We start from the raw sequence: 12,881 nt of genomic DNA on the forward strand, positions 1-12,881 counted from the left end.
GGAGGAGTAAAGCAATGGGTCTGTAGTTATTAAGTTTATTGGAGGTCCCACCTTTATGTATGGTGTAACATAGGATATTTTCCAGAGTTTGGGCACATAGTTTTCAAAAACTGATCTGTTTATGAGAGTGGAGATTGGGATAGCAATAGCATCTGCTGTGAGTTTCAAGAAATAGCTGGGGAGTAGGTTGGCTGCTGTTGATGAGGTTTTTAGTTTGGAGAGCATGCTTTTGATTGAAGTGGTGGAAACTGTTTTGAGGGTAAAGCTTGTATTAGTGTTATTTGTGTTGAGGGGGGTTAGTGAGGAAGGAACTATCCTATGATACTAAGGATAGAATTGAGTTCACAAAGTGGGAGTTGAATTGTGTTTCAATGGAACTTTAGTGTCAGGGGTGGTTGGTTTGGGGGTAACCTTTAGGGTGGATTTTAGTAGCTGGTTTACATTTTTCCAAAATTTTTGGGGGTTGTGTTGGTATTTAGTTTGTAATGTCATGTAGCAGGATTTTTTGTTCAGCCTAATGCATTTTTTTGCACGGTTGCGCAGTTGGCTTTGTGTTGCTTTGTTTTTTTGATAGTAAAGCCAGGCAGTGTCTCTGGACGTGAGGATTTGTTTGGTTTCTTTACTGAGCCAGGGGTTTGTAGAGGTTCTAACTTTGATTTTGCGCAATGGAGCGACAGTGTCTAGGTGTTGTAGAAATATTTTGTTGAAAAATGCTACAGCCTGGTCAAGTGGGAGGGTTTTTAGGGGGGGTCCAGTCACAGTTACAGAGTAAAGTGTTGAGGACCTCAGGAGAGAATTTTTTTGTGTTTCTAGTGGATATATAGTTAGTGGTTTTGCATATGCTTGTTTTACTACGTATGAAATATATTATGTTGTGGTCACTTAGGGTGTCTGGGAGACTGCCTGCGTGGGGGTACAATGTGGGGTTGTTAGTTAGGACCCAGTCAAAGATGGATTCCCTTTTAGATTTTTTTATCACATCTAGTTGGAATTTGGACTAGCTGCTGGTAGCCATGGAGATTTATTAGATTACTTGATGGTTCTGATATGCAGGTGAACCAATCTAGGTTGAAATCCCCCAGAATAAGGGTTTCTTGTGAGTATGTGGAAGAACACCAGGATAAGAAGTCTTCAAGGCTAGCAGGTGTATTACCTGGTGGAATATAGATCACAATTGTGGTGATGGCCTTTTTAGGGTGAAGTTGAAGTTGTGAGATAAGTATGTCCCAATTATTGTTAAATAAATTTAAGTTTTGAGAGTAATTGCATATTTATTTGATGACACTGTGTGCGTGCCACTCCTAATAGCCTTGTTCTTGATCAAACTACCATTTGTATTAATATTAATATTACACAGTAAGACTGGACACCCTTTGTTAAGGGCCTTAAAGTATCTGATAAGGAGTTGGCTGGTGGCAGTGATAACTACCATATAGTCTGGGCAAAAGGGGGCACAGCTAGTAAACCTGCACCAGCTTTTCCCAGGTGTGTGTGTGTGTGTGTGTGTGTGTGTGTGTGTGTGTGTGTGTGTGTGTGTGTGTGTGTGTAAATCAAACCTCAAAGAGTGTGTGTGTCAGCTACTTGGGCAGGGACACGAAGCACTGGTTGGACAGACAGGGTGCTGGAGGTCTTGGCTTGGCCACTCAGCTGAGATCTCAACTCTACAGCTATGCTAGTGGAGAGTCTTACTGGGGATCTGCAGAAAGAGGCATAAACCATCCCCAGACTGACTGTGGTCTGTGTGTGCTCTTAAGGAAAATTGCACTTGATGCAGAGAGCTGCATCTAGAAATACTGTGTACGTACCCGTTATCCTCCCAGTGTACGTCCCCCACTGGTACCAGTGGTGAGGATTGAGGCTCCTTGATTACTGGTCCCGTGCTGGGTCATCACACTCATATTAGAGTAGGGATTTCTTAAAGTTATACATGGACCATGAGGATGCTCATGCACACAGACAATGAAACAGGAATTTCTAGCTAGGGCTTTGGCTTCACCTAGGGCTCAGTCAGTTAAATTTCACAACTGTCTGTTCAGTTTGTACAGATAGTAAATGTCACAAATGGTGGATTTGATCCATATTTTGCAACTCTGTGTAGGCCCGTACGTGAGCAATATAATGAAGTAAAGTTCCAAAAATCTTGGTTGTAAATAAATTTAAGTGGTCACTCCCAAGCAAATTATTATAATGGGAATTCCAGATTGCATATGTCTTCTGAACAGCTGTTTCTTTTAGTAGAATGTAAAATGTTACCCTCTGAGCTGGTTTGCTTTAAAAGTTTAGAAAAGGCAGAAAGCAAAATACATTTTTACTGAAGTGGAGAAATGGTAAAGGCTAGTCAACAAGCTGTGCCTGAAAACATGCTTCTGGAATATGATAATGCTAAACTTTTTACTAGGACTGCAGAGTCCGATGTTTGTTACAGTGCTATTACAAAATGTGTTAAAAGGTACTTCCATGGTCTAAGGGAAACACTTCCAAAGATCGAAAGGCTCAGAGAGGATTATTACATTACTTACATCACAACTTGATTGTAAGCATAAAACAACTAGTAAAAAGTAAATAGCAAAAATATGGTGTGAGTGCAGACCAAAGGGAGTGCTTATTATTTATTTATTTAATTCCAGTTTGATTACCTTAAAATGTAGGTCAAAATACAAACCCTACCAGGCAAAGTGTTTCACCCAGCAGTACTGCTCCTAACTTATAACAGATGATGATCCAATTGGCCAAAAATTTCCCCAATTCAAGGATGGATAGAACATGTGGGGGTAGTTCAATTTCAATCTGACATGTTGCCAGAAATAGCAATCTCTGTGAAAGAAAGAGGTTTAGGAATGCAAAAATTTTAAATTTGGCTCTGAATGGAACAGGTAGATAAATCTGTCATGGAATCATACCAAAAGACTCCAGCTGTTAAAGTAATGAAAGATCCCACTTCATTTAAATATTTTAACTAACAAATGACCTACTGTACAAGGTAACCAAATACAAAGAACAGATAAATGAGTTAGTTACTGGTCCCAAGGTGTTTTAGAACTCTTATGATGAAGTTAGCATATAGGAACATTTTGGATAGTCAATTTGGAATAGATAAGGCAAAAATTAAGATTTTAGCTACACTTTGCTGACCTAGTACTATCAAGGACATAATAAAGTTTTATTTAGCTTGCCCAGAAAGGCAAAGGACAGCACCTGACACAGAATTTAAGAACCCTTTGATACCCTTACCTATTGTGAAATTCAGTTTGAAAGATTAGTCATGGACACTGTAAGCTCAATTGTAAAATAAAGCAAAATATAAGGAAAATATATCCCAGTAACCACTGAGTCTGCAAAAAATATTTCCCAAGGCAGCACCCCATACAAAAAGTTAATACAAATTATACAACGACCCCCCCCCCCGTTAATATTCCAGTGGTTTTGCATATGCTTGTTCTACTACGTATGAAATATATTATGTTGTGGTCACTTAGGGTATCTGGGAGACTGTCTGTGTGGGGGTACAATGCTGTAGCATTGTTCAGCAAAACATTTCTACAACACCTAGACACTGTCGCCCGGACTTTTTCCATTAGTATGTCTTTTTTTTTCTTACAGCAACAGAGAAAGCAAGATCTCCATTGTTTTTTAGAAAGTGTCTTGCTATGTTAAAGGAGTTTAACATAGCGAGACACTTTTTAAAGCAAAGGAAAAAGCAAGATCTCTGTTGCTTTTTAGAAAGTGTCTCGCTATGTTAAACTCCTTTAACATAGCAAGACACTTTCTAAAAAGCAACGGAGATCTTGCTTTCTCCGTTGCTTCCACCCACAGCTCTGATGTACTGCGTAAGCATACGCATGTGCAGTACATCAGAACTGCCACAGAATACCAGACAGCTGCGGAAGGGCAGCAAGGAGGCATTATACAATGCCATTATTTAAGAAATCTAAGTATTTTTTTTCTTAAATAATGGCATTGCATAATAGCAATAACCCACTTCTGATTTACCCACAGTTGTCTCTGTTTGGCCACTCAGGCTTTGCCCTCATGACCAAACCATGCCAACCGTGGGTAAATCCAGCATTACCCACACCCAGGCATGAGTTATTGCTTAAATAATTAACAAAAGAACTAGTAACAATCTTTTCTAGAGTAAGAATTCCTGGGAAATTCTTTGTGACTGCTATACAGCATTCATGTCCAGAGTAACATATGAATGTTGTAATTCTTTTTAAAGTGAAAAAGCTAAGGGATCTGTATACCACCTTCAATAGAACGGCCAGCTCACAGTTTCAATAACACTTTGAAACTGGCATTTCAAAAAGATAATCCACAAAAACACAGCAGTCAGCCTGAATATTGGCAAACCATGTAGCACCATCAAACCAGATGTAGATGTAAACAATGTATATATATATATATATATATATATATATATATATATATATATATATATATATATACTTTTTATATATACATTTTTTAAATGTATACCTGGTCTAATGGTTCAATGTGACTTCCAATATGCTGGTTGAATGCTGTGTTTTTTGTTGATGGTAAGTTTTTTTTTTTTTTATTTCACAATGGTGGCTTTCTTTTGGTTGTTTCAATAGTTACAAAAATATACAGAGCTAGATGGGAGAAACTGTAATCCTGCTGCGAGAAACTGGAATTCAAAATCTCCATGGTGTATGTTTTGGTTTTGAAGTTTGTTTTTTCACCCAGCTGAACACTGTTTTGTGTTTGCATGGTTCTTGCCTCCATATTCTCCCTCTTCTGTAAGGGGAAGTATCCCAAGCCTCAATTGGATTCACATTTTATGAACTGGTTCATGAGTCATGACAGACATCCCTAAAGCATGCTAGGTATAACAAAAGAAGCCCGGGAGGAGGAAAACATCCCTTTAAAAGTGTGATGGAGCATTTTACAGACCTGCAAGAAAGGTTAAGAACTATAATGTATATTATAAAAGAGCACATGGAGACAGTACAGATGACACAACAGAGGGCATATAACAAAAAATTTTATCTCAGAGAAGTGAAACCAGGGGATAAAGTATGCATGTTAGTACCACTGCTGAAAACAAGATCCTTATAAAATGTCATTGACCTTATGAAATTTTAGGAAAATAAGTGAAGTATATTACAGAGTGAGACTGGGTGGCATAACACTTATATCAATTAAATTTTCTGAAGCCCTGGAGAAAAACTTTAATTTCCCAAGCAGTATGGTGCCTTGAGCCTGTTCTTTTCTTGTTGTTGGAGACTAGCAGAACAGAAGAAGTTATGAGTCATCCAGAATTGTTGTCATTTATGCAGCAATAGGGGTTGATTATGCCCCTGCCAGGAGCATCTAAGCTATGAGGGTATTTCTATGTTTCTGCCCCCTCTTCTGGACAGCAACATTACTGGAGGAGTCACTATGTCTGTCCTATGTGAGTGTACACTCCCATGCACCTGCTACTGAAGGCTACCACATGCATAACCCATGAATAGTGCCACTCCTCCAAGGGACTGTAGTGCCAGGTAGTCCCAGTCCACACTTCCTATCCAGAAGAGGCCCACCTATTCTCCCCTTACCAGCAACAATAGACATCTGAACCACTAGTCAAACTCTGCTTAGGTGACAGTCAGGGCTTTACCCCTCTATTATACTGAAGCTGACCTTTCAGCAGTACAGATTAAGTGTTGGTCTACATTTCATTGTTGTACCTTATGTTACAGTCTAATATCACTATAGTACTAACAGCAACTTATTTATTTTAGACTAAAGTACAGTTTTAAATTCCGGTCTCTGTAGACATTTTATTGCTGTAATTATTCCTTTCCCATTGACTTCCTATTGAAACTGTGATGTATGAAACTTTGAAAGCCAGTAACCATGAGTATTTGTAGTTTTTGAACTGTTTTCTGCTACGTCCCCATAGGTTCTTAACCACTGTCTCTATATATGTCCAAGCCTCTCAGAGAAGGCGGGTAAAACAAGTGCTCAAATTTACAGATGTTTTATAGTTACAGGCATTCACAATTTCATATGTCAAATTTGTAAACAGTTCCCTTCTAGCATTATTTTGTTTATAACACTGAGTGCTATGTGTCTACATTTTAAATATATTTGCTTTTAGGATTTGGGTGGGCGCAGTCTTTCATACTGTTTACAGTGAGATGGAAAGTATTAGTAGTCTCACTTTCTCTCACACTAGCCAGTTTGTCACAGTTGCTGTTACTACCAAAGGTGGAGTGTCACAGGTTCATGACAATTGCTCAACTGACATAAATGTTGAGAGTGGAAAGACTGAAATCTAAATGTTGACATCAGGAATGTTAAAGTACAGGAATAAAAGGGAAAGCTGCAGTGTGCAATCATGGTACAGCGGGAATTAGGGATGTGCCCTTTCCCTACTGTAGTATGACCACGGAGATTGTACATATAATTAGCATGGGGGGGGGGGTCTCAGGTTCGATTCAATGTTCTGGATGTCAGTGTTATGACACTTAACATTCATGGCATTTGATCTAAAACTAGTGTCTTTCGGCTTTTTCCAGTTAAGGGTCGGCACAGCGGAACTCCGGTCTGCTAATGATTGGCAGTGGATTTTTACAGTGCCAAGTTGCCAGCCTGACACCCAACCTTCAAAGAAGGCACACCCATTCATGCACGCACCTACCTGCATGACTTTAAACATCTCTCGACCGCGGGGAGGACATGCAGACTCCACACAGAAGGTGCTCCAGCCGAGAATCGAACGGGAGAACGTCTTGCTGTGAGGCGACAATGTTAAAGCTGCACCACCAGCCACATTCATGGCATTTGATCTAATGGCATGAATCTAGATTGCCACTGGGTGTTTAAGTTTTTGTTGGTGATGAGTTGAGGTAAATAGCTATACAGAGTTTTGCTTGAATTTTGTTTCTATTGTGGGGACATATTCTATACAGTAATGATTGCTGCTGTGCTACAAATCTATATCCAGTTCTTCTTTCCACTATCCAGTAAGGATTGCCATATTCACAAAAGAAGGTGGGCACGATACAGAATCCCTAAGCTTTTTATACCATCAGATACAAATATTAATGATATCTGCATATTAATGGTACAATCTCAAATTTAGTAGCTGTGGCACAATAAATCAAGCTGCCATCTCTAATCTTGCCTGACTTTACATACTTGTTGAGGTCTACTTCTTCTAAGTTACTGATGATTGTTGATGCTGATTTTAAAAGTCATAACGTACTTTCATATTCTGGTTTATAATGCATAAATGAGCAAACCAGCACAGGAAGGCAGAACAATGGCAGAGAATGATGAGTAAGATGCTATTTATCACTGTTCCTGAAGTTACAAATACTGTCAGTATTCGCAAACCTAAAGCTGCCATCTCGATAATCTTTAGCATTAGGAAGCAAGGTGTCATCTGCACATTTATATAAACCATTGCATATGCAGTTAAACAATTTTATGTGAGAACAGATGTGCACTCCTTGAGGTGTTTAAGACAGTGAAATGTTTGGGAAATGCCATATTTTATCATATTTGATTTAATAAATCACTAATAGCATTAGCAAGAATCAGATAAGTCTACATCCATGTATGTATTGGACAACAGTAATAGAGTGATGCAATGAGGTTACAGGCACCAGTCCTAAGCTCTAAAGTTTTCCCTTCTTTCAGTTATGAATATTACCAGTGTTTGCATAATAACAGCAGTATTCAGGAAAGGTACGTTCAGCATTAGGGAGCAAGATGGCATGAGATGACATAAGTGGCTTTGCGTGCACAGTGACAGTGTCTCTGTGGGATGTACACAGCATCTGTAATTGAAAAGCATTTGCAGACAGTTATGAAAATAAATAGTCCATATTTTCATTTACAATATAAACATGGATTGTGATATTTTAATGTCAGTGTGCACTGTGCAAACAGTAGCCATTAGACAAAAAATTACAGTAAAAGAAGTTGTGTAAGGCACATAGCCAAAGAAACAACTGTCTATGACACTAAAAGAAGTTACGTAGGATGGCTATATCCAAACGTATGACCATCTGGCTTAGGTGCAACGTATTAATATTAACAATACCCAAATTTCCTTTATCAAAAATATTGGAGAGAATAGTTCACTCTCAACTAATGCAATTCCTCTTAACAAATAACCAGCTATCCCATTCTCAGCATGGCTTTAGACCCTCCCACAGCACCACCACCGCACTACTATCCTTTAGCAACTTAGTCAATCACTACAGAAACAAGGGACTATTCATATCCACCATATTTCTAGACTTATCTAAAGCCTTCGATATGGTTAATCATAGCAGGCTTCTGGAAACACTAGCTACCCTTAACATCCATTCTTTCACTATAGCATGGTTTGGCAACTACCTATCAGATCGACAACAAGCAGTGCTATGGCAAAACCAATTGTTCTCTCTCTTACCAGTCTCCATTGGTGTCCCTCAAGGATCCATTCTTGGTCCTCTACTGTTCTCCCTATTCACAAACCAGACAGCATCATCTTCACTCTCTGCCAAAGTAGTACAATATGCAGACAACACCACTATTATATGTGCCCCAAATATGAATGAACTACAAGCCATTACTCAACAAAACTTCACCTTAGCAGAAACATGGTTTCCCAGCATGAAACTCCTTCTTAATCCAAAAAAACCTAATCATATTTGGCCCTGCAGACCACCTCAGCAATGCAATGATCTAACTATAGTCTCTAAAGATAACATCACAATCACTCCAACTACACACACAAAACTGCTAAGGGTATTTATTGACAACAACCTCAGATTTGACCTTCACATAGCCCAAACAATCAAGAAAGTAAACAAAAAACTGAGTCTCCTATATAGAAGCAAACAATTCATGAACAAGGAGACCAAATCCACAATTGCAAGGACTCATCTCTTATCCATCCATCTGTATGCCGCCCCTATAATGACAAATCTTCTCCACTCCGAACTCACCAAAATGGAATCTTGTTACAACAAGATTGCCAAGTTCGCTACTGAGGCCTCTCATAGATCCCATCACTGTCTTATCCTAAAGCAACTCAACTGGCTTGAGCTGCCCCAACAGCTGATACTTCAGCAACTCTATACAACACACAAGCTGTACTACCTGCCCGACAAAATCCCATCAATACAGTAACTAATTCAACCCTACACAACTACCAGAACCTTAAGATCCAGTAGCCAAAACCTTTTAAATGTATCAAACATAAAAATGATGCAGGTAAGTCTCTCTTTGCCTGCACCATAGCTAAAGTTTGGAATCAACTCCAAAATCACATCACTGCTACAAGCTCTCCCCTCCAATTTAAAACAACTCCTCAAAAGCCACTTTACAACCAACTGGCTCTGCTCCTGTGTCTCTCCAGGTTAATCCAACCTACTTCACTGTTGCTAAATGCGGGAATGCATCTGTTGATAATCACCTATTATTACCTCTAGTTATGCAAGTTAGACCTGCTTACCCCAAGCACACAGACTTTTCTTAATGTACTCCTACTAAAACCTTTTGTTCCTTTTCTCTCATATACCATGTGACTTCTAATCTGTCAAACTACTGGATATACAACGTACATCCACCACTGCTACAAAAAACTCATGTACTGTTTTTCCCAATACTGTACTACTCTCAGTCTATCAATGTACTGCAGATATACGTACTGCCAGTAATTGTAAAACTCTGCCAACAAGATGCTGAAATGACTCTGAAACAAACTTGTATACAGTCCTAATAGCAAGAAGTTAATATCTGACATTGTACTGCTTATTAACCAACTACCAGAAATGTAAAACTCTGCCTTCCACATGCTGAAATGAACTACCAAAATGTAAAACTCTGCCTACCACATGCTGAAATGAATCTATAATATACCTGTATATAGTACTGTTAACATGATGTTAATACTTGACTATTGCATGCTGGATTGTATTGCATTGACTATTGCATGCTGATTGTATTAGATGTAATGAAATCCTAACCTCTACTCCCCGGGCATCCGCTGAAAAAGGACTTGTGTCCAGTCGGACTTTCCCGTTTAACAAAAGTAAAATAAATAAATAAATGAATCTATCTTGAATGGCAAGCTGAGCAATATAGTTAACTGTAGTATCTGCAAGATGACAAAATTTGGCAGGCATGCACAATGAAAACATCACTGTGAAATATACAAGGCTTAAGTTGCTGTCTAGCGTTTGCAAAAGGTTATGAATAATGTAAGAGATTTTCTATAGCTGTGTTACAATATCTAAACTGTTGTGCAATCTTGCCATCTGCCACATTGGGAATATTTGCAACAAAAGATGTCAGAAATAAATTATACTAGTTTTCATAGTTTTGTACAATATTCATTATGTAGTACCAGAATAGTGTTCCTTGACTAGAGTTCACAGTTTTGTATCGTATTCGGTATGTAACATGCAACTGCTTTTACTAGTTTACATAATCCTACTGTAAGAAGTTGAGCAGCCTGCTGCCAACACTGCACTGATTAATCCTCTAATTCAGCTATTCCCAACCTGGAATGCACGTACCACCAGGGGTACATGCTTGGTCGGTTAGGGGTACACGGGAAAAAATTAGCAATGGTGGAAAGCTCATTAATATAAAAAAAAAATCCCACCTTAGGCACTTTCACTATCATAGGACTTGCTTCCTGTGCACGGGAAGTCTTTCCTATAAATATGAAAGTGCCAATGTATTCCCGTTATCTGTATTCTATCTAGTGTTAGATGGGGAAGAAGGTTGTGTGTCTGTGCTGTGGTTCTCTAGTGTGCGTGGGAACTGTGGGTCATGAAAAGAGCAAAGGAAAGGTAAGAACAATGTCTTAGCGCCTTTGCTTCTAGCCGTCCACTTGGAGTACTATGTTTAATTTAATTTATGTTTGACAAGCAGAGCGGTTTTTGAATATTAGTCTGTTTTATTTTATTTCTTAGAGGCCTTAGCTTGACTAGTGTTCAAAGGCCAAGATTGTAGTGTCGGCACTGGGAAGGATGAACTTGATCGAAATTAATTTGCTAACAGCTAAATAAGAGTAGAGTAGTGGTGTTCCCAGCTTAAATGGAATAACAGTCAGCATAAACTAAGATAAGAATTTCAATGATAGTGTCTCAGTTACAGTTGCTTTATTTTATGCATTTATTTAGCTAGTATCCTGGAAGCACGTGTGCTTAGATTCTTGAAGGAGGTAGGAAGTCTTTGAAACTTTTGTCAAAATAGGTTGTTATTGTTTTTCACATCTGAGGATAGAAGGTTCCAAAGAGCAAGTCCTGTACATGCTTTCTCATCTATAGACTGTTTAAATCTTGGCCTGGCTAAAATAAACGTGTACTTTGCTCTCAAAGTGGTAATTTAAATTTAAGAAGGGGCATTAACCTACCATAAGTAAGAATTTGGAAAATTGGTATGCATAACAGCAAAGCACCTTGGTTACATATAGGCATCCAGTGGGTCTTGCTTTATTACAGTGATGTGTCCTACTATCTCAAGCAGAACAAAACATCTTCATTTTGCCATTAGAAGATTTTGTGTATTGTGGGCTGTCTGGTTCTGATGTTCAGTTTTTGTTCTACTTACATCTGCTTCCTGTTAGGATTGTTCCCGGTACAATATTCTTAATAACTGAATATTCATAAGATGACGGGACTTTATGCGAATGTTAGCCTGTAGTTCACATATAGAAGATCCCAAAGAGGCCTGAATGTTAGCCTGAGTGTGCTGAATGCAGAATATGTAATATTAACTGTTGGGAGGAATTGCACGACTGTCTCTCCTAAGTTTTTGTTCAACATTATATATGCAGATATTTAATGTGGTCTTCTCTAACCCCCCATTACGCATTACCCAGAAAGAGGTTTTAAAACCAGGAAATGTGTTACTAAGCTGCATCATAGCTAGAATAATGCAAAGTCGTTAAAATTAACTTGCAAAAATCACAAATGATTTCCTTGTTTTTTTCTGCTGTGATCCCTAGCTGCTAGTGTGACATCCAGACCATACCTCTCAACTACCTCTGATTTTGACTCAAATTTTAACTTGATCCCTCTTAATCTCTCCTAAAAGTGATGACTTTTGGAGAAATTAGGTGAATTACACTTAGTAAATAATGACAATAGTTATATGTATCTTTTATTTCAGAAAATGACAATTAATTTCTGTTATTCTGTTAATATCTCGACTTGATATTAATATTTTCCCCATACCTCTCAAAGCCTAAGGGACAATATCCCAAATATAGGGACGTAATTAAAATATTGCTCTTATGAACTTCGAAAGTCAGTAGAACAACAAGGTTTATGTCTGCATGCATTTTTCTGATGGAAAACCAAATGCATGTCATTACATAGTCTTAGTGACTTCATTCCTCAGTGACCTCTCAGAAAACCACAAATTGTATGAGGAATAGACCATAAATATGAGGCAAAAATCTGTACATTCTGAGAAAATCTGCACAGGTGAGAGGTATGATTGTCCCTGATTCTTTCCGGATTTGTCCTGGATTCTGAGTTTAGAAAGATAGAGCCTTGACTGAGTGGTGTATGTCTTGTTAACTGAAGGGGCTTTTGAAGCTGATTCAATGCTGCAGTTGTTGGGGCAAAGAAGATCAGAAGACACAGTTGTAGTTGCAGTAGCAACAGTTAACGAATGGGGTTGAATAGAACTCCTATAAATAAAAAAAAAAAAAGATGCCTGCGTTCTTTAGGGTGGAGTAGTTAACACTAAACTGCTATTCTAGAGCTAAGTTTCACGCTGCCAGGTGGTTAGCCTTGCAGCAGTTTTTCTTACATACCACAGACACTCAACTATGGCCAGTTTAGAGTACTATTCAATACTATTGCATGTCTTTGGAATGTGGGAGGAAACTGCAGCACCCAGAAGAAACCCACAAG

At 38.5% G+C, this 12,881-nt stretch overlaps 1 protein-coding gene across 1 annotated transcript in view; it reads right to left on the minus strand.

Annotated features, from left to right (window-relative positions):
• The window catches only part of LOC122795025 (cytolysin tenebrosin-B-like), a 196,777-nt gene extending 188,354 nt beyond the window's left edge, over positions 1-8,423 (minus strand). The window contains exon 1 of the mRNA XM_044063607.1: positions 8,414-8,423. Coding sequence (XP_043919542.1) covers positions 8,414-8,423 — 10 coding nt within the window. The remainder of the gene's footprint in view (positions 1-8,413) is intronic.
• Positions 8,424-12,881: the final 4,458 nt, after the last annotated feature.

The sequence above is a fragment of the Protopterus annectens genome, chromosome 2.part1 (assembly GCF_019279795.1).
Source record: "Protopterus annectens isolate FY-2018-M chromosome 2.part1, PAN1.0, whole genome shotgun sequence".
Lineage (NCBI taxonomy): Eukaryota > Metazoa > Chordata > Ceratodontiformes > Protopteridae > Protopterus > Protopterus annectens.